Here is a 23,282-nt window from a genome sequence, read left to right as displayed (position 1 = left end):
AGGCTTAACCACTCTCAATCCTTTGTCTGTGCCCAGGGAGCCGTTACCGTCTCATTATCCACCCACTTGGCCAACAATTAGCAGGTGTGTAAAATAGGTTTCTATGACAATTTCTTCATCAGCACGTGCACCAGTTCCTCTGACATCATAGGGATGTTAATAGATCTCCGTGGCAAGTTGTTCCCCCATCACAACGATTAACTCTCTCTAAAGTCTAGTCAACATCCTTCTCGTTCCAGAATGAGCAGAATAATGAGCGAGTTTGTGCAATTTCAGAATTTCTAAATTGATCACTGCCACTCAGACCTGAGGCTATCATCAGTGCTATCTGCCAATAATATAGTTTCAAGACTTGTATACACCTGGTGATGGTTATTGTTTCCACATTTTCTATCAGTTCTGTGCTAATGCGATTACAGAGTTCTGTTGCAACGAAACGATCAAAAGAACAAGTAGATGCTTGGTGCCGCGTTCAAAGGGAAAGACTTCCAATCCATGATAGTAACACAGCAATATAATGTTATCTTTATACACATTCCTGTTGTCCAAACTAATGATTCAGAGCTTTGCTTTGAACATCACTCATTAGGATTTTTATATTGATATCTGAAAGAAGAAAGAAACGCACCCTAATAAGAAAGCAGTACACGTTGGCATGCAGCATGTGCAGTAACATCTTTCCACGGTGAAAGAAGCTCTCAGACGCCTTCTGACAGCGCTCACGGCTCAAGTGTACAGTCATGCATATTCACACACACACACACACACACGTGAAAGACAGTAGACTTAAAATGTGCTTCGGGTTACAGTTACAGCCCGTGAAACGTGAGCAGTTTCAGGGATGAGCATAGATAACTGAAGATGTCTGTCAAACCACAGTTGAAAGGGGTGTGAGGCAGAGCATGTGTAAGTTGTAGTGACACAAAAATTAAAAAGTTGAGCGTATGACCTACACGTTCTGTAAAAAAACTACCCAAGAGCAGTCGAACACAAGCTTCTCCCCTTTTCCTAAGAAGCACCCTAATATCTAACTTTACTCCACTTCACGGCTCGTTATGGGGTTACTTCTGCTCAGAGACAGCCACCCACTTATCTGTCACCGCCACCAGCAGAAAATCTACCTGAGAAGCACATCGGAGTGCAGGCTGTTGTGAATGGATCATAACTCCTGTAACAAGACGTTGGCACGGACACCTCTTCCATCAGACAGGAGGAGAGTTTGAGAGGGGCTGAGGGGCGGGACTTTCTTTGTGTGGAGACAATCTTCAATCCTCAGTGAGAAGGCAACGTAACGAGATCTAGCAGAGAGGAGCCAATGACCCAACACAGACTAGGACAGAAAGACACGCATCACTGTTGCAATGAGGGAAAACATATCCACCAAGAACATGTGTGCATGCCTCCATTTGTGTCCGACTTGCTGTTCCGTTTGCTTGTTTTGGGGAACTGGGTGAACCAACCCTTGAAAGATTTCTTTTTAAATGATCTCTTATCTACTTGTAGTTATCTGCATCTCCTCCACCTTTTTTGTTTCTGGACATTTTGTTCTAATCACCTGCAAGCTAATGAAGCTAACAGACGTAGCAATAGGCCCCTTTGACAGCTACAAAAGCGTGTTCTTCTTACGGAGGCTGACAGGCTGAGGAGCAACCGACCCATCAGCTTAACGTATCTCGACTTGCAGATCAAATCCATACCGCCGGTTTTCTTTACGTACGGACGCACGTGTGCGGCGTGCGTCCTGAGAGCTGCGGAGCGCTTTAGAGCCCGACTGCATTGCTTCAGAGGAACAGGGGGAGCTCTCCTGGGACGCAGCAGCCTGGCCCTGCCACTAAAGGTAATAGGGTCAGACAGCTGCACATTAGCCGTGGATCATCTCCTTTGACACAGCCGTTGATCTCACTGGCGGCTCCTGCGCAGAGCCCATACCTGAACCTGCCGGGCATATCTGTGCACACTGCAGAGAGGGGGGAGGAGGGGGCAGGAGGGTGGGGGTATGTTAAAGCAGCGGGCAGTGAGCGGAGCGCCTTTTCCCCCTTCCTGCTTCCCAGGTACACTTCACGCCTCACAAACTCTCCGTGCAGCACTCGCCTTTTTTTTCTCTCGAAAGACATCCGCCAGTCTTGGCGTGTGCAGGATGGCAGGTTTGCGTCCTGCAGAATGCACCGAAGCAGGTGTACACACACACACACACACACTCTTATCGTAGGCTACACTCACTCTAATATTCAACACCTCCTCTCCATCCATCCGTACGTTTTTGTGAGGAGGATTAAATTCATGGGGAAGACGGGAGGCCGGGCCCCATTCATCTCACAGAAACGGATCACACGGAGAGAGCTGCCTCTCCCGAAGGCCCCCCCCCGATTGGAACAAGACAAACACAAGGCCCGTAATTAAAGATGTAACAAAAGCTCTGTCAATTGTTCCTCCTCTCGTCTCCGCCGGCGTGTCGCCTTGCATTACGGCACAAAGCTTAGTCTGGCGTGCTCCGTGCAGGAGGCTGCTTGCTCAGGTTCAGCCGTCCTCACATCCACTCAGTTTGAAAATAAAAAACCTCCCGCGGTCCGTCGAGAGAGAAAACAGCACGACGGCTTCGGTGTTGTTCTTTTGTTTCGAGCCTCAAAATATCAGCGATGGAGATAATGAAATCCTTCAAAGCTCGCAGCGATTCATATTGCATGAGTGAGCAGGGTGGGAAGTCTGACGGGGCGCATGGCCGTTGATGGACGTATGCAGGTTGTAGAGGGAATTGAACCTGTGAGCAGATATGAGTTTTTGCTTCAAACATTTGCTTCGAGCCGGAGCTGCTCTGGAGGTGGAAATAATCTCAATGATTAAGTTAAACCTCAGTGGGCAGAGACAAAGAGCTGCAGGGTTTCAGAGCAAGGAATATTGGTCAATAGGATTTTTTTATGTAGTTCTTTATATTTAGTAACCTTCTAATGTGTCCACATGGGAAATGTGGATATTTGAGATTTTTCCAGGTGATATCTACTGACATTAGTGTCAAAAATGTTCTACTACTTTTAAAATTGGGATGGACTTATGTACAGAATGTTGATGCACTCTCCTAAATCCATCGTCCTTCATGTACCTCTCATTGAACAACATATCTAATATGCCCCAGCAAACTGACTTTATTTCATGGACTTTGCGCTGTCAATCAATATCACACTTAGGTGTTATTGAGATACGTGAGATGTTGAGTACTTTTTAAACAAACTGGACATGAAAACGTGAACATCAACACATATCGATACGTGGCTGGAAAGCAGTTTTTCACCGACTCAAGTCTGTTGCGCCTCTGACCGAACTTAACGGATAGTCTCCGTTTATTACAATTTAAATTGTACTTTTGTAGGTTTAGATTAAAAGGTTAACTGCTGAGATCTGGAGGACGGCATCGCTAAGAAGAAGTCAAACGAAACATGACAGTGAGGCGATCAAACAGTTATGAATAATCATCCTGGTTCGTCTTATTTGGACAAAACAAATAAATGCGAATGTTGAAATTACCCTAAAACAGACAACTTCCTGGTTAAACTGTGATCTACCATACGCAACAAACAGCAGGGACTATTACATCATTTCAATGTACTCACTCTGCCTCCGTATAAAGGGGTTTAGATATTCTGGTTGAACTGATACTCATATGTCTTACTCCATCAGACTTTGTCAGGAGTATTTTAGGTCTTGGAATCCATATCTCACCCATTTATCAGATGTTTTCATAACAGAACGAAATCTAAACAAAGCTAGAAAAATTAACATTGTGAATTCAAACAGAAACATCATGAGCTCAGAATAAGTCTGAAAACTAAGTAACATATGTGAGGAAAACAAGTCACAAACGTCACCAACATAACTTAACAGTTACTTAATAATACTTTGGGACTGGAACACTGGTCTCCTAGTTGAAAGTCCTGTTCGTTTGACCCATCAGACTCCTCTTCCTCCCCCATGTGGGGTTTTCTGTATTTATACTAAGTCATCACACGTCTGGAGCATTTTCTCCAATATTGACTTGGATGGGTTTACATTGTAGTTACTTGAAAGCCTTGTGCGTCAGTATCAGGCACCGAGGAGCATGAAAAAGCTGGATGGGACAACACCAACCACAATGCTGAATTGGGCCAGAAGCCTAAAGTTCCCCGCTTCCTACCCTACTTCCGGCTCCCTTTGCTTGAACCAAATCCGTCTTCGCCTTTAACGCTATCGGAAACCTCTTCTCTGGTAGCTCCCGCTACAGTTCGCGTCTCCGGGACCATATTTTGCAGCGAGGGCTCACAAGGTGTCCGCTGTCACGGCTGGTAAATATTACAGCTCCATTGCAGAGTAAAAGGTGTGAAGCTGAAACTTCAAGGAGCGTCTCTTTCATCAGTGCACCATAGTTGCTTCATTGGTTTTTCTGTAATGAAATGTCCCCATACTAAGACAGGAACAGGAGTTTGTTTGCAGCGTGCACATATTGCAGCATGTCACTTGGGGGCACTTTTCTCTCCAGCCATGTACTGAAATACTCTGACACAAACTGATATTGTGCTCTTAATACGTCATGTCACCCTGACTTCCCGGGTACAGCATCTCCACCACATTTTGCAGACGTCGATTCGGTGAATGTGGAGGTGTCACATTATCCTATTTTGTGCATGGAATGAATTTCTGATTTAATTTTCCCGCAGTTAATGCCCAGATCAGTCCCAGAAGTGTCACATCTTCAAAAACTCATTCACAGCAGCAGCAGCGGTGATGGCAATTAATTCTGACTTTCGGAGCGCTGGCCCCGCTTTCTTCTACTTTCGTCAATACCAAGTGTTTCCACATTCTTGGGGATAGTTTTTTTGTCAGCTCTGTAAATGAGGTATTAAAATCCAACGTTGCTCTCCGCGGCTGTCTATCGAGCACACAAATGACTCTCTTTTAAGAAATAACTGATGCAAGCGCCTCCGGATTTCGGCAGCCCAGAATGCTGCTTCACCGTTGGGGCTGAGCACAGCGGCGGAGTCATTAGAGCAGTCAGAGAGAGAGATGATTTCAGATCAGTCTGTCACCAACCCCTGGGTTGCAACCCCAGCATAGCGTTAATGGGGACATTATTAAATCAGCTCGAGAAACAGGTGCCAGATTTTACTCTGAATCAAGCAGCCACTTATACCTCTTAGTTTCACCCTCCTCTCCTCTCTCTCTCTCCACCAGCAGTGCATTACAATTAGATTATGTTTAGATAAGATACAAGATCAGAATACTTCAATTCCACTTGTGATAAATTAAATGTCTAACATAAGATTTCTGCAGTAAGACAAGGACGATTTTAAGAGCAGAGACCCTCCGGTTCTGAAAGGTGAAGCCAATGCTTCATGTGTTAAAGCTGCATTCTCTCTAGTGTCCACCAGGGGGCGACTCCTCTGGTTGTATAGAAGTCTATGAGAAAATGACTCTACTTCTCTCTTGATTTATTACCTCAGTAAACATTGTAAACATGAGTTTATGGTCTCAATCTCTATTTTCAAGTCTTCTTCAATACAGCATGATGTTCATTTAGTAAATGATGGTCCATTTAGAGTCAAACAGACCATAAAGCAGGGGATGCTTTAGGGCGGGGCTACACGGTGATTGACAGGTCACTACAGCGGCTTTGATACACTATGACATGTTGGTTTTTTACAACCTACCTCTGTCTTGTTATCCCTCCTCCATGATGTTGTGTTCATACTGGACATTTCATTTAAGGCCGATGAAGAGGCACAGAGACCGGCTAACAGCTTACAAAGCCACACACATGAAGTAAACAGCTTTTATCCTGCGGCACATTGTGAAGCCACCGACATGGGTGTAAGTGCACAGATGAGGAGGTCGTGCTATCTGGTAAAAGGGTTCACAGTCTACATTCCAAGATATTTTAACCTCCAGATAGCCTCTTTGTTTGAATGAAACCAAAGCAAAGGTTTTGGGATGTAAGACCTTCTGAGATGATTGGGTCCTTTGAAGCTTTTAGTTGCCAGGTGACAGAGAAATAAAAGATTTTCCCCCTGCACAACTCAACCGAGCATGCGGTGGCAGACCTTAGGAGCAAGACTCCAGATGGAAGAAGGACTTTATAACTATCCTAATTGATTTTTTTTTCATGCACCAGCAGTTAACGAGTAATTGGCCAAGATTGGGCAACAGCATCATCTACAGTGCAGCACAAGTTATAAGAGATTACTATAACGGAGTAAACACAGCGTCCTCTCCTCCTGCTCTAGCTCCTGTTCCCTTTCCTCTGTTTACATTTGTCGTGTTTATGTAGTTGGAACAGAAAACGGAAACTTGTAGACGCACGTAGGGTGAGAAACTGTTTTTTCCCCCCCACTGTGATAAGCCAGGTTTGTTTGGAGGTGGAAGGCGAGCAGCTGAACTATTTCTTTCCTCTGATCACTGGATCAGTGTGGAGCTACAAACACAGAAACCAACAAAGGAGACATTTATCCTGTGTGTGCTTGTTTCTGGTTCGACTTGGCTGTCTGTGCATACACCCCCCCCCCCCTCCTGCATACCACATGTGTAATGGAGCGCTCCCTCTACTTGTTATTCTATTGACTCCAGGTAGTGGGGTTAGAGACTGAGGCTTCAAACCTGCTGATATGAGACGCACGCACTCGCAGAGTGAGTCTTTTTAACCCTTAACATTTTTGTTTAATTAAGTTAATTAAGAGTTCAAATACTGGAATGGGATGTTATTTTTCATTTGTAAAAACATGTTTTCATTTCTTTCTTTTTTCCACATTCATTTTTGTTGCCTACATGTAAATAATGAATCCAGACTGCATTCATAATTCAGGTGTTTCATGTTCTGTGTGCATTTGTGTTTGTAACTCACGACGTATGCGCCCCCTCCTTAATTGCTACTTCAAAAGTTACTTTCGTCTTTCGCTTCACATTCAGCAGCGCAGACAAGGTTACGGGGACGGAGCCGAGAGAGTCGGGGTTATGGGGAGTGACAGAACAGAAGGGGGGGGGGGGGGGGAAATATCAGAGCGAGGAACGCTGTGCCTGAGGTTTGCGGTCCTGCTGCTCCGAGGCCCCACGTCTCCTCAGCTCCTGTCAGCTCGTCAAGGCCAAGTCCCTGCCTATCCCCCCGCCGGAATACCGCATCAAACGGCCGGGGGAGCCTTTTATCCCAAACAGAATGCCGCCTCTTGTCACAGCGGAGGCTCTGCAGCGAGCGTGGGATGGCAAAGTTTACCATGGCGGAGTGAAAGTCAATACCCTGCCGAGGTGCCGTAGCTCAGACATAAGAGGGTAGGGGGGGGGGGCGGGGGCGAGCGGCGAAAAGGTCACCAGGATCTTGAAAAGAGACACAGCTTGTCTAAGACAGCAGCACGCAAAAAGCAAGGGGAAGCCAGATGATGCCGGGCAGGCAGTTTAATGTCACGGTTCACTCTTTCAACCCTGTGCCAATTCCGATGTCTCACAATTAAGGCCAAACATCTTATTTTTTTTTTGGTCTTTTCCACCAATTACTGTAAAGGTTACCGCTTCAGTTGTGAACTTGGCTTGTGTGTACGAATCCTGCTTCTACATCTCCCCTCAACAACAAGAGACAACTTCCTCAGTCTAATTTCCACGCTTTTTGTGTCAACCTGTAGCCAAAAATCAGACATGAAAAGGCTCGACTGCGCACCCCAAAGACACAGAAGAGCTCTTTGTACTCGAAGCTTGTTCTGCTCCATGCCATTTCTAATCTCGGGGCAGAAGGGAAGAGAACTGCTCCTCTCATCTTAGATGACATGGAGGCTTTGCTCTCCTCCTCCTTCTCTCTCTCTCTCTCTCTCTGGCGCTCTCATCTTGTTCTTCTGAAAACGTAACCCTCTTTCATGCTTTCCCCTAGTGGTCGTTGTGGTGGCGAAGTGGCGCACTCGATGAGACCGGCTGAATGTTGTTTAGGTTATTCCGTCTGATGGCTGTCGCATGACGAGCAGCGGGTAAAGAACGGCCTGGAATACCTTCCTGGGCTGTGTTTTTCGTCGAGTCTTGCTGAAACCCCAGCTTTTGTCATTATTTTTAATTGCTATTGGAGGCACAGCACTTTTAAGAGCTTATTTAACTTTCAATCTTGGGGAAAGGAGTCGGGAGTGTTTATTCAGTGGAGGATCCTCTTGTTTAAAAGTCCTTAAAAACGTCTCGCATAACTCTGGTGAATGGTTGTCCATTTTGCTGGTGACACAACAGAACCAATCCAAAGTTTTATAAGTGGTACTGAAGTTGGTATTTTCATCAGATTTTAGGCAGATTGATCGAACTATAGACGTAGTGTTAGTCATAGCTGTGGGAGTGTGTTTTCAGTTGGGGGGGCTGTGCTCTTGAAGCCAACGGGGGAAGTTTGTGCCGCTCCTGAGAGTCCTGGGAGTAAGACTAATAGTAACGTAGCTACTAGCTTGCAAATGTTAGCCTGATAAACTCCTCCGAGCAAACATTAGCGCTAATGCTAATGTTTCATTTGAGATGAGCCAGAGAGGATGTATATATACCAACAACATTTCATCAACCGTGGCGTCAGTCTCAGATCAGTTGGAAGACCAAATGACAGATTTTGGTGTGATTCAAATGCAATAAATGGATCAAAAGGATGCAGAAGTAACTAAATACTGATGCTGATTTGTAAAAAGTCAGAATTCATGCTTTGTCAGGTCTGTCCGCAAGACGACAAGCGAGCAACTTTTAAAATGTCTGTATTCTGATTGGAGTTCCGATTGAGCAGGGCCAGGCTATGCTAACATCGTAGCTGCTCAAGATAACGGCATCTAGGCATAAATAAGATCCTTATTGTTTATGGACTATATTATGGTTCATGGTTTATACACGTTTCACTTTCTCAATCAAGTTAAAAAGTTTTAACTTTGACGTGCACAAATTTGTGTCTTTGCATTGACTTTGTATGTTACAGCGCTGCGCCAAAAGCACCTTTCGAATTTGGTGTGAAAACACGATCATGAATTTTAACGTGAGCCTCTAAGTGAGTCAGTTCATCGATAAAGTCGATTGACAGAATGTAAAAGGCTGACGACTAACTAATAGTTAGGATTTGCTGAATTCTTAGAAGACAGAAATTGTATGTCTTTTGGTTATCGACAGACATTTGAAGACACCAGGGCTCGAAATTACAGTAGGTATTTTTCTCTTTCTAAAATCCTAATCAAACGGTTAATCAAAAACAATTAATAATCAATAAAAGGATAATAAATAGTAATTGTTTGGTGCAGTGCTACTGTGCAAGACGCTGCCGGTGTGTGGCCTTCTATTGACAGTTGACGTTGCGTGTTGACCTTTAGTTTGCGTTGCGGAAACAGTTTAATTTTCCTATATTAGGATACCAGATTGTGCAATATCTCCTCATTTAACCAACAGATTGTCTTTATATGAGCAGAATTACCTCTATATACTTGATAACTGCCTCTGCCAGAGCGGGCTGATACTTAAGTCACAGATGACTGCTTAAGGGGAAAGAAGTGGTAACAAAATGGTAATTAAGAGGATACTTGTCCAGAGAGGAAATGTGACTCTTAACAACCATGAAATCTGCTTTTCCTAATGAAAGACCTGAGCAGTGTGTCGGTCAAAAGCAAGGTACTCTGAGGTGACAGAACAAGTCGTGGCCCTTATAAACCTACAGCCCTCAACCTTTAGAGTAGGCGTTCTTCATCCGCAGCGTGAAAGCACCGTGTCCCTACAACATCCTGCAAATTATCACCAAACCAAAGTCCAGCAACATGCAGAACGCAACTGTATCCAATCTATTTCTACGGCGGATCTGGGCCTTTGTGAAGGGACCCGGAGGGACTTGTTTTGCAGACGTCTACTACCGTAGCAGACTTTAAAAAAGGCCCCCCCTCCATGAGCCCTATAGGTTCAATTTGTTCTGCCAATTATTATCCTCCGCTCTGCCACAGTGATGGAAGGTGTTTCTCAATGGGCCTGAATGCCACCCTCTCAGCGGCCCGCCCCGACAAAGAGGGAGCCCCTTTGCCTTTATTTTTCTGGGGGTCCAGTCAAGCATTCGCTGACAGATTGGCTGGGGCGCTAACCAGTCAGGTCTTCAAAGAAACAAAGACGGTGGTGGGGGTGGGCAGCGGGGAAGGGAGGCGGGGAGTGCTCGTGGTGAAGAAGAATGACCTGCCAAATGAGAAAGAAGACATATTGAAAGGGACAAAGTGGGAGAAAGAAAAAAACATATTGAACCGATGGAGAGGTACAACCTTTTGACCATCTGGCTCGGTGGGTGACAACAGCCTTCATCTGTATTTTTAGAGCTGGACAACAAACTAAATTACTCTGTCAGGATGATTAAGGAGAGTCAAATTGCTCTCAAGTGGAGAAAAAAAAAAAAAAAAAAAGAGCAAAGTCGTCCCTATGAATAGTCTGGAAACTCGCTGATATCTGGAGCTCCATCACTTTCAATATAATATGAAAACAGCTCAGACTATGTAATAAAAATAAGAACCCGAGCAGCAGCCTAGAACACTTCTCGACTCTGTGTAATATATTCTCATTTCTGTTTAAACATGGTTGAGTACATCCCCGATATGATTTCACTTCCTCAGTCCTTCTCCTCATGAGGGGAAATATGCAGGAGACTCAACCCTGCATTAATTCCATGATTGCTTAAATGAAACACTGCCATTTCCTCGCACGGTGCTAAACAGGGATCAGATCTCCGTGACCATGACTAATCTTCCGCTGTGCTTTTTCTGTGTGGGTATTGGCGTGCGCCTAATTTTTCTAGATCTTTTTTTTTTTTTTTGGGGGGGGCAATTTGGAAAACTAATTGCTTTGACTCCGACTGGGCAAATGTGTGGAATATAATGCAGTTTAAAGCTCCGTCTTTTATGCCCATAAATCCCTCTGCATATCCAGCCGTGTACAACGCCGACTCATTCAAATGCATTAGGGGCAGGTAGGCTGCCGTGAGAGGGAAGGTGATTTCCACCTCCACCCTCCACCATCCTATGAGTTTTCTACATCGCTGGTCAGTGATCCAAGGACCCTGCACTCAACCGTCACACATTCCCAGGTTTCTCCCCACCGTGCTGGGTCACTTTTTTCCCTCAAATACCTTGCGATGAAATGCTTTTGTGGTGCGTGCAGAAGCATTTCCCTCCATTGCTTACCATCTACCACTGCATGGTTCCCTCTCCTCATTCCTCCATCCCTTTTGCTTGCCTGATTTCCCTCCACCCCCCCTCCTCTCGCTGTAATTTCACCCCCATTCCTGCTGTCAATCTACCCCCCTACGACTCTCTTCCCTCCACCTCTTCTCCGTCCCTTTGCTCCTTCTCAAATGCTTGAGGGCTGTGGATGGCTGGATTACACTGGAGCCGGGGGGAGGCCGTCCCACTGATTGTAAAGAGAGGGACAATTGGTCCTTTAGTCTGATTGGGTCCCAAGACAGGCAACACCCGGGATGAGAGTGTGCAGACGGCTATGAGAGCAGCGTAGAGGCAGCTACACACACACACACACTTACTTGTGTATAGATGGAACGACGGGGAAACTTTACAAAGAGGACGGTTAGAGAGAGCGTGGACTCAAGGTGACTTTAGGGAAACTGATGCACTGCAGGCAGCAGCTTTCACAACTTTTACAAGGGAAAATTTAGGGAGCGTGCAGGGAAAAGAAGAACAAAGACATAAGAGAAGAAGAAAAAACTGCATTTTTCCACACAGAAGGAGGACCGGAGAAAGAGGAATAAAGTTGAAAAGGAAAAAAGGTAGGAATTTCTGCTGGAAAAAAAAAAAAAAACTTGACTTTCACCGATCATGTTTTGAAACGGTCCCAACGAGAAACGGCAATAATACTTTAAATGTTGAGGATGATTTAAGGGTGACTGGGGATTTGTCAGCTGTAACCGAGTGCTGAAACTCAGAGTGGAGATGGAGAGTGCTGAGGTGAATATTCATCTGAAATCCATGCTACGTTTTTTGTGTGTGCCTTAATTGATAAACAATGTTTACAGGAATAAATATATATATTGTGTGTGCGTGTGTCAAAAAGTAGGTCACGGTGAATATTTGGATGGCCTTGCCTCAGCCGGGGGTCTGGTGGCACATTAACAAAATAACTTTTGTGAACAAGAGCTCAAGATTCCAAAGCGTGGCTCCAATTCTCAGCACGTCTGCACTGTCGCTACTTCAAACAAGTCACGCTGAAGGAGAGGAATGTCTATCTGCTTTTTATGGACCTCTGCTTGGCATTCAGACCTCATTCCCCCAGCCAAGGTTCTAGTTTCTGAGAACCCGAAACATTTTTTTTCTTCTATAAAATCCATTAAGCTGTCGCCGGTCTTGTAAGCTCCAGCCGACAGATAAGACACTGGATCGGCACATGCGGCATCGCCGGGGACAGAGAGACTTTTCTGGCCATTATCGGTGTCAGCGAGAGGCGGCGGAGAATCCGTCTGAAAGATGAGCGTCTCCACATAAGCAACACCTTTCAGGTTTGCTGTGAAGACATGAAATATCACAAATGGCATTCCAACGCAGGGAAATGGTCCAAGAGGAGGAGATTACTCTCCAGCTGCAAGAGCACCCAATTCTCATTCGAGACAAAAGAAAAAAACCCAAAAATCAAAAGAGATTAGGAGTTCGATATTAATTTGAAAGGATCCGTCCCCAAGACACCGCTGTCTTTTGATCGCGGCGGAGTGACACTGATTGCAAACTTTTCCAGATGACACTCATGCACGGTGACATCACTTCCATGCACCAGTGGCTGGGATGAATGCCAGTTTGTCTGATTTAATTTCGCCGTAAATGACAGGGCTCCTTTTATGGCCCTCCACCGAGCAATGAATGAACTAAATGTGCATCGGGGAGGGAAGAGAGAGTCCAAGACGAAAAGGGAAATGATTCAGGAAGAGAGGTGGTGGTGGGGGGGGGGCTCTAAAAATAGTTTGAATTATACACAGAAAAGAAAAATAAGAGGCGGGATAACACGCAGGCTGCAGAAACAGGAGTATGAGAGGGTTGAAAAAAAAAAAAAAACTTCTGAAGCTCGCCCAGCACACACAAAAAAAGGCGAGATAGGGAGTGGAGGGAGGGACGAGTAATTAAAAACACCTTACAGTAAAAGGAGCCGCAGGGAGGGAGGCACTCGTCATGGCACAGCGGTGGCGGCGGCGCACACAGCTGCACACATGCCGAGGCCCGGGGGGAGCTCCCCACAATTAGAGAGCACGACAGAAGCAGGTTCAAAGCCTGGCCCACGCCAGCGACTCTGTCCTGGGGGTTGGGGGGGAGATGAGGACGAATAGAGGGTAGCAGTGACACACACACACACACACGCTGTGCATCCACAGAGGACTCATATTCATACTCACACACAAACAACTGTGTGATCTTGAGAGAGTTTGGCCAGAATACACACACACACACACCTACACACATACCTCCCTGAGTTGCTTTGAAGGCTGCCATCTGAGGGAACAGCGTCCCTGCTGCAGGCGCACACGGTAGAGACCCTTTGCTTCAAAAAAACAGATGACCTGGTCACAAAACTCCCCGGAGGCCATACTGAGGGGGGGGGGGACGGCCTGCTTATTAAAAGTTACTGCAGAATTTAATTACGTGTAAACAAACATTCAGAAACTGAACTTGGTGGAGGAATGCGGCGTCACGCTCAGCACTCGGCAAAGGGAAGTGACATTAGATTCGGTGGCCGTATGAGAAACCGCTTCTACATTTTTTGCAACAGCGCCCGCTCGGCTTATTGTGCTCGGCTTACTGAAAGACTCTTTGTCATGCCGGTGCTTCTGCATCTTTAAAAATACATTTTCTAAAAAAAATTGCATCGATGCAGCCTCTCGTCTGGGTCAGAGATTTTGCAGAGCCTTCGCGGTGGCATCCACCGTGCAGAATCAATTGTGGTTAACAAATTGGCCGTGACGTTTTGGCCTGCTAGGGTGGGTGGGACCCCTTTTTCATGGGTCCACCCAGTTTTTAAAAAGGACCTTTTTTTCACAGTCTGGGAGGCCTCTTTCTATTTCAGAGCCGAGGTGAGAGGAGCACAGACATGGCCACTGTGAAATCAGCACTTAATAATGCTTCACATGGCACTTAAACAGGGCCGACCCACACTTAATGCACCACACACTGAGTTGGCCCCTTTAGTAACCTCACTCGGTGAATGAGACCAAAAGGTCTGGGTGAGGTTCTTGATAACATTAAGGCTGGAACTAATGATTATTTTCCAGACTTTTGCTGATCAAGTAATTATATGGTTGATTAAAATCTTTTTTTTGTCCGATAAACTGTCCCAAACCCAAATATATAAAGTTTACCGTTACATTAATATAAGAAAAGCCACAAATCCTAACATCTGAGAAGCTGAAACTAGGAAATGTGCTTGAACTTTGATTAAAAATGATTAACAATTAATGAGTTGTACTAAAAGAAGTTACATTTTTTGATTAATTCGCCATTTTCTTCAGCTCTAGATTGCAGTTTATGTTACATTTCTATGCACAGATGACTTTGTTTAACTTCTGATACAAAACCAATACTTGGAGGAATGATGCCTTTCCTACAAAAAGCTTGTTTGAATTAACAAAATAAGTGGAGCGTATCAAACGCATCAGAGTTTCATTTCATCTGAAGAATATTTATAGACAAAGCATCCGATCCAAACTTTTCGTCCAACTTTTAAGTTTTACCACCAGTACTCGAGGTCGGTCTTGGTCTCAAGACCACATTTGGAAGGTTTCGGGTCTCAGACGAAGAGGACTCGGACCACCACTGCACTGAATGTCACTAAACTGCCTGTGCATTGTCCGATTCATCTGACTGCTCATAGAAAAACCAAAGGGCAACACAAAAACTTCGCCACCTTTTGATCATTCTGTCGAAACATTTCTCATGCTACACTTATACTTACACACACACGCACAATGTATATGGCGCTAAAAGAAGCGAATGAAGAGGAATCTTTTGTTTTCTGTGGGTGTCTTTGTGTGAATGTGGATCTTTCAGATTAATAGCATTGACTCTGGTTTGCGTGCATCATGCAGAGTGAGACTCTGGTCTTGACGTAGTCCCAACCCCTCAAAGTCTTTGTCTTGTCTCTGTTATGATGCCCCCCTGGTCTTGGTTTATGTGGTCTTGACTACAACTCTGTTTAACACATTACAGTCTGTAGCCTTTATTCACTGAACAGGATTAAAATGTAGTTGTTGTGGTCATTACCGACGCAATAATCTGAACAGGTGTCGCATCAGCACCGCTGCCAGTTGGTCAGTCGCGTTATTGTCGCAGTTGTTTCACTTCTCTCTGATCGGAGCGGTGTCATGCAGTCTGTTGTTGTCGGATCGCACGTTAACGGAGCAGCAGGTGGGTTTGGAGTGAAATGATGAGACAGTATGGCTTGTCATTTTTCCTCCAGCTGCTCCCCCCGCGTCAATCAATCTCTTTCTCCTGCTCCACAAAAACACCTTTTCCCTCTCAGGGGTTTCCTGCTCTTTGAAAAACAAACAAATCAAAGTCAGATGTTCCATTTCATTTTGAGTTAACTTCCTCTTTCACATAAAACGCTAAATTGGGTCTTTTGGATACAAAGACACATTTTCAGCCACGGTGGGAAAATACCTCAAGTCTTCGACTTAAGCTTCGTCATGTGATTGCTCCTCCACCCGCCACCTCGCTCCTCATCCCCTTCAGCCACCCGTCCCGTCCATTCACAGCTTGTACGCTAAACGCGCCAGCTGCCCCCCCCCCCCCTCCCCTTTTTTAAACAAGTAGAAATACTTGAGAGAGGGATGTGTGAAATGTTTTGCCAGCACAATTGCGTTGCATGTCACCTCATTAGGGATGACAAAAATGGAGCAAAATGCTCGGGTGCGAGCCGTGACCTTTGGGTGTGTGTGTGTGTGGGGGGGGGCTGAGGGGTTTGTGAGCAAAGAACAGGGAGCTAATTTCACTCCATAATGGCAACCGGGCGGCTTGAATGGACCGAAAAGAGGGGAGCAACGGGGTCAAGTGTCACCCTTCCTGCCAGGCAGCACACACACACACACACACACACACAAGCACACACACAAACACTCTCTCTCTCTCTTGGCCCAGCCACCCACTGACAATGCGGCCACGCCCCCCCCACCCTTCCCTGCCTTTTGTGCCGCTTCAACAATGATTAACTGAGTTTGGCGATTCAGAGAGTCTGCAGCAGCACAATGCACTCTCTTACAAAACATAATGGAGTCAGCCCGTGAGTCAAACAGTCTCTCTTTTCTTCCGCTGTTTTGTTTTTTTGTATTTCCAGGCCAGAAACAGTCCTCCTCCCTCTGCTAACAGCCCCTTTATGCTTTTCTTTTACCGTTCTCTCCCGCCCTCTTTCTGCCTTTTCACCGTAAATCTGCCTATTTTCCCCACAAGCTTGTTAAAGCAGGAGGAGCCGGCAGATGCGGTCGTCCTCCTAAACACATTAAAAAACAAGATGCAGATGGAAGAAATGGGAAGCGTAGGTGACATGCGCTGTGAAAGGGTATTGATTCAGCCAAACCCCAAACAAAAGCATCTCCTGAAAGAGATTTATAGGATTGACAGGCTGATCTTAAAGAATATGTTCATTTTAAAAAGAGCAATACAGATAGTAGAGATAAGAGATGTTATTAAAAGGCATGAAATCAAACAAAAAACCTGAGACATGGAGCGAGAAAAAGACCTACAGTACACTTGTAATGAGCGGGGTGCAGCGCTGAAGGGAACTTGTACAACACGGTGTGAGTAAAGCTGATCATGGGGTGTTAACAGAAACACTACAATGTGAGAACATCACACCCCCGGGCCTTTTACAGGAGGTGTGAAAGAGCTCGCCTCTCCTTGTGACAGGAGGAAGAGGGAGCTAAGGTAAAGACTGTGGCGTCACTTCTTTTTCAAAGCGCGCGATCATTTCGGTTTTGACATTCGTTACGTTTCCTTTTCAAAAGGTTTATGGAAATTTCGGGAATTTCAGCAACAACAATCGTGTGTTGATGCGCGCTTTTGCCGACTACCATCAGAAGTTATCAGCAGTTTTTATGAATGTATGCTTCCTTGTGGAGAGTTGGGTTCTTCTGTGTGTTAAGGATGGAGCTTAAGGTGGTGGGCGATTAGCGTAGCTTAGCATAAAGACTGGAAGCAGCGGGAAACCAAGCGTCCGGGAAGAGAGCCAGGCTTTGAAGAACATTTGATATAGTGCCCAAACCATGGAATTAGAACTTCGAGGTCCATCACGTGATGCCATCGGGCCCAAAAAGATTTGCCCATAGACTTAAATTGGGAACGAGATGTCTGTAAGCGAATAGTTGGGTTTTTTTTCCAGGTAAGAAGCTGAATCAAGGAAACGATAATGCATAAGATCCGATTAATCGTATCTGAATTTTATACTGCTTCAAACTAAACAAGCATCACTGACTTCTCTTTGTACATTTTTTTTTCCGAGTTCATTAGAGATGTATGATTTGAAAATGAATTAAACTAATTAAGACAACGTATCGTGTGTGTGCGGTTGCCTGGATATCTGGTTGGGGAAGGGCCACAAGACTCCTGGCTGAAATAGTCACAACACATGACTCCCCGTATGAACCACACCGGGGTTGTTACAGTTACACACCTCCTTGGCCTCCCCAGTCTTCTCCTTTATATTTACTGCAAGTCTCTCTCTCTCTACTGTACCCTTCTTCCTCTCCTCCTCCACCTGGCCTCATCGGGAGTCCCATCATTCAGCTGCGATGAGGCTCATTATGAACTCAAACAAAAACCCAGTAGTAGAGGGCTAACCTGGAGGCAGGAGAAAAGAATGAATATGTTTTCATCTGCGGGTATCCCACAGCGCAACACAGACCACGACAAAAGAACGACAGCGTCCAAAAGGAGATAAATCTGAGACTAATCTGTCTTGTTCTTTTCTCTTCCAGGACGGCGCCAGTAGCCAGAAAAAAGAACCAGGAAACAACTGCACTCGTGAAGAAAGAGGATTTTCAAATACGACTCTGTGCTTCACAATGGGAGGCCGGAATCCTCCAGCAGTTGCCAGCGCCTTGCTCCCCGTGGCCCTCTGCATCTTGACCCTCCTGCCCCACGGCCTTGTGGGTGAGCCAGCGGAGGAGGGAAACGCTGGTAGCTCAGTGCCGCTCCAGAGGGTGAAAAGGGGCTGGGTGTGGAACCAGTTCTTTGTCCTGGAGGAGTACACCGGACTGGAACCGCTTTATATCGGAAAGGTCAGTGTTGCCTACATGCTGTACAGTCAGAACGAGCACGCAGAGGTTTAACCTGGAGGAAAGCAAAGGGAGCCGGGGGGGTGGGCATCTTTTGTGCATGACCTTTCCACTTGATGTACGTAGTTGTTTTTAAAGAGATCTAAACCACGACAAACTATCAGATCTGCAGGGGAGCTCGGCAGCCTGGAGGTCATCTGCTGCTTGTACAGAGCGAAGCTGCAAAAGAGAAGATCATGGGTGGGCAGAGGGGGAACTTCAGCCACAACACACACACACACACAAAAAATCCCAATGTAATCCCAGGATGCACTGCGTCCATGAAACAGCCTCTCCTCTGTCCACTTTGAACCGGAGCCAGACAGCAGTGATCAAGTTAATTGACTCGAGCCGAGGCTTCACTCAGTCATTCCTCCACTTCCTCCGTCTGCAACGCGACCGACATGCTCTGAAAAGAGAGGACGAGGGATACTCGCAGAGGAGCACTTTGATCGCTCAGTCGCTGAAGTGAATTGAACATTTGATCAATAGTTGTAAGGCCAGTCATCATCGGGGGAGACAACAGTCCTGGAAACTGCCATGAAAATTGCCATTACGTCACTTCAAACAAGATAAAGTGGTCCTATGTGTACAGTGTTTGAGCCAGAGAGCGACACTGCAAAAATGACCCCATTGAAACCATAAATATCCTTCCATTTAAAAAAAATATATATATATATATATATATGTCACTTTCTTCATTAGTGGAAAACTGACTGACATTTATTTAGAATATTATTAATAAAAAAGCGAGTAATTTGGTCCCGTTTTCAAACTATTAATGAACTTTAAACTCTTCCAGTAAAATAAGGATGAAATATCATCAGTGGCACATTTCAGCATTGGTGAAACAATACGGTACCGTACTTTATTGATGACCTTATTTTTATCCATTTATCCATCCACAATCAAAATACTTCCTGAGGGGAAGTATGTATAAACCACCTCAACAAAAATCACTTGAGAACCAAAAGTTAGTCTTTTTGTGAGGGTAAATATATTTCATCTTCCAAAAAGAATCTTCATTTTAATTTAAAATTTGAGTTCTAATATACGTCAAAAATCAATTCTCATCGTTTTATTAATATTTTGCTGCACCCAACAGTTTGTACAGTCTTGAATGACCAGTGATCCCCTTTAGACCAGTACCAATGGACTCACTGTATTGCATTGCATGTAAATGCAGATCAAATCTGTGACGTTAATGTGAGCGTGTTTCCCGCAGTGTGGATGCAAGATCTCCCAGTATGTGAAGGCATTAAAAAAATACTCTCTTCACAAAGATGCTTCCTAAAAGACAGATTCCAGACCTTTGGTTGAATTTACGATTGCCTCAGAATTCCTTGTCGACTTTTAAAATCCTGCTTCAAACATGCCTAATTAGTCTTCTGGAATAACTTCCCCTCTACCGCTTGGGAATACTTGGGGGGTGGGGGGTGGGGGGGAGCCGAATTCCTAAAAGTCATGCTCTCGGACCAGATAGAAGAGTAACAAGTCCTGAGGGAGTATCACGTGATCTGCTAACAGTCGCTTTCCCATTTAGAGTTTCTTCTTCCACTTTTTTAAAATGCTCTGTAGGTTTTTAGTCTCAGTTCAGCCTACCTTGCCACTCTTCCTGTTGAGGAGCTTAGTATTCAGAGCCATTGGGGGGGATGTCGGAGGTATTGGGCTTTCTGGCGGCGGAGACGGAGCGGGTAATTGATAGCCCGAGTGTCAAACTCTTTTCATAGGTTTGAGTGTAAAGGAAGGATCACTGCAGGAGAAGGAGAAGGCACCGGCGCGAGATATATCGCCACGAGACACGAAGGGCTGAAGCCCACAATGGGGTTGTTGATTAAAAAAAATATATATTCTCCAGGCCCCGAGCTCGGCACTTTTTTTCAGGAGAGAGTGCAGGTGGGCACGTTGTCCGACAGAGATAAGAGCTGAAGCTCTGGCTGCTTTCGGAAAGGGGGGGGGGGGGGTGATGGGTAATGTAAAGATTGCTGCTGAACTATCGGCAGCAATAACAACGAGTGCTGTAGCTGCAAACTTTTAGCAGTTCCACAACCTCGCGCTTGGTCATTTCAGTTAGTGGCCCCCAGACAGCGGGGGAAAGGCCAAGCAGTTTGAGAAAGAGTGATTTCAGAGTCAGCGGCACGGGGGGGGGGGGGGGGGGGGGGGGGGGGGGGGGGTTGTTGGTGCTGTGTGTTAGTGTGTTGATTATATACCAGATAAGACATCAATGGGGGCATTTAATTCCGCTCTGCCAGCGTGATGGCAGTAAGTACTCATCGTATGCAGAGATCCTTTAAGCACAAAGTGAGGAGTGATTGCACATCAACAGGCTGGCGTTTGCACTTTGAGGCCACAAAAGACCTCTGATTGCTCTGCAGGGCAACGTGGCAACAAACAGGCTGTGAGCTGTGATTAGATGGCTCCTTACAGCTACAGTATTAATGTACACACACACACACAAAAACACACACCACTATGTTGACTTCGATTGTTATGTACTTTTGTGTAATCAAGCACAATAAACATTCATTGAAAAGGATTTTAACTTTGAAATAGCAAATCTGGGTTGTAGCTTGTCGAATGAATAGAAATGTCTCAAGTTTTAGGACTGTGGCACATTTTCGTTGTCGTGTTGGCTCTGAACTCCAGCAGAAATAATTGCTGTAAACCTGTTTACTACAAAACTACGTTCACATACAACTAAACTGCATTCATGGTTTGGCTTAAAATAAGACCATGTTGTGTGCTGGACCAGAACAGTGGTCTCCTGGGTGATAGTCCTGTGTTTGTTTAATGTCACCATACCACTCGAATGCTTTTACTGCGATGTTTCAATAGAAACTTATTTTCTCCCTGGTTACAATCGCAGTTTTAAGAACAGGTGATTGACATTGTGAATTGAAACAAAACAAAAACGCAACAAAACTACTTGGTTAGGTTTAGTAAAAACAACATAGTTTGTAGTACTTTGATTAGAAACCTATTTGTGATGGAGCAAAAACTAACTTTATCCGGGCAATGATAGGTTTCTGAAGTAACAAGAGAGGATGGATCTAAGTGGAAACAAATGCTGAATACAACATTTTTAGGCGACAGAAAATGTTACAATTATTAACTTTCATGAAGTGAAAACAATGTGAAAGGGTTAAAGTTGTAAGAAGAAAACACAGACAACTGGTAGCAAACTGTCAATCACTGTGTAGCCCCGCCCTAAAGCATACTCCACATTATGGTCTGTTTGACTGTAAATGGACCATCATTTACTAAATGAACATCATGCTGTATTGAAGAAGACTTGAAAGTAGAGATTGAGACCATAAACTCATGTTTACAATGTCTACTAATAAATATAAAAAATTGTCATAAATACTAATTATTTCCATTGAGAAACTCGTCACTTAGCTATACGATGTCTTCAAATTTCTTATTTTTTCTGACCAACTCTCCAAAAGATATTAAATTACAATGTTATAAAACAGATAAAAGTAGCGTTCCAACTCTGAAGCCGCTGCAACCAAAGACCGCTTTCCATTATTATTGTTGATAGATATCATAACTGTAGATTCAGTAGTGTAGACACTTGATATATATAGCAACCAACGTCACTGACACATTTTTAGTTGGATTCAGATCATGTGATTGATTTGGACACAAGAACTTTCCACTGGTTGTCTCTATTGTTTCGGATCACTGGGCTGCTGCATTGTTCTAAAATTAGGGCATGTGACCCAATTAAATGTCCTGAAAATGCTGCCGCTGTCCTAATACTTCTGGAGTGAACCATATGCGTTATATTCCCGTTGTTTCAACTTGTGATCACTGTTACATTTATGCTTTGTTGATACAGTCGTGATTTTTTGGGGCACAAGTTTGGGCACAGATTTAAACATTTTTAGTCGTCCCATGCTACTTACAAAACCCTTGAGATGTCTCTAAAATAACACATAAAAATATGGATATTTTCCTTGAGAATATGCTTTGTGGAATAAAACATTTTTATGGGCCGACATTTCCACAGCTCCACTCAGATATGGATAAAGGCGACGGCTCCATTAAGTACATCCTGACGGGCGAGGGCGCGGGCACCACCTTCACCATCGATGACGGCACGGGGGACATCCACGCCATCCAGAGGCTGGACCGTGAGGTGAAAGCCCAGTACGCCCTCCGCGCCCAGGCCCGCAACCGCCTGACGGACCGGCCTCTGGAGCCCGAGTCTCAGTTCATCGTGAAGATCCAGGACATCAACGACAACGAGCCCAGGTTTCTGGACGGGCCCTACCAGGCGTCTGTGCCCGAAATGTCCAAAATAGGTGAGCAGGTGGATAAAGAGGAGGCAGAAACTAAACTGCCTGTGCATGTCTGCGGTGTTTGTTTTTTTAAAAAGGGAGTGGCTGCAGCCATCGGTGAACAACACCAAAGTACATAACAGCCCTGCAGAGTTATTGTTTGTTCTATCAGGCTCGTTTCCAATCTGCTTCATTCACTATTCATAAACCAACGTTTTGTGGTTACTTTGAAGTAGCTGATGGAAAAAAATAAAATAAAATACTCCACCCACATTATTTCTTTTGATTCACTTGTTGATAATGGCCTCTCTTTTTTTTTTTCTCCTCTTCATCTACAACCCAGGAACATCTGTGATCCAGCTGACCGCTACCGACGCCGACGACCCCACGTATGGCAACAGCGCTCGCGTGGTCTACAGCATCCTGGAGGGCCAGCCTTACTTCTCAGTGGACGCCAAGACCGGTACGACCTCTCAATCTGTAACCACGGTGTCCATGCCTTTCGATGCATTACATGTAGACGCTGATTGATTTCACTATTCACCTGCCACTTTAGCCACTTTACGAGCTCCACATGAACTACCACCACCACTGACGGTTAACACTCTGCTGACAGCTACTGCTAATTCACAACCTCGTTTCTAACACCGTCATTGCCACCACGGTCTGATTTTAGCAGTCCACACTTTGACGCCCCTTGTGTATTATACCGGCTCTGAATGTGGGAAGCT

The 23,282-nt window shown here is 45.0% G+C and overlaps 1 protein-coding gene across 1 annotated transcript in view; it reads left to right on the top strand.

The window, feature by feature from the left end:
• LOC306711900 (cadherin-20-like) overlaps positions 1–23,282 on the top strand; it is a gene marked incomplete at its 3' end in the record, with an annotated part of 68,293 nt that overhangs the window by 28,955 nt on the left and 16,056 nt on the right. The window contains exons 2-4 of the mRNA XM_079180982.1: positions 17,927–18,229; positions 22,281–22,575; positions 22,895–23,014. Of these exons, the coding sequence (XP_079037108.1) occupies positions 18,014–18,229; positions 22,281–22,575; positions 22,895–23,014 (631 nt within the window). The 5' untranslated portion in view covers positions 17,927–18,013. The remainder of the gene's footprint in view (positions 1–17,926; positions 18,230–22,280; positions 22,576–22,894; positions 23,015–23,282) is intronic.

This window comes from Pholis gunnellus, assembly GCF_910591455.1.
Source record: "Pholis gunnellus genome assembly, chromosome: 20".
Taxonomy (NCBI): domain Eukaryota; kingdom Metazoa; phylum Chordata; class Actinopteri; order Perciformes; family Pholidae; genus Pholis; species Pholis gunnellus.
This window is presented reverse-complemented; position numbering and strand designations above follow the sequence as displayed.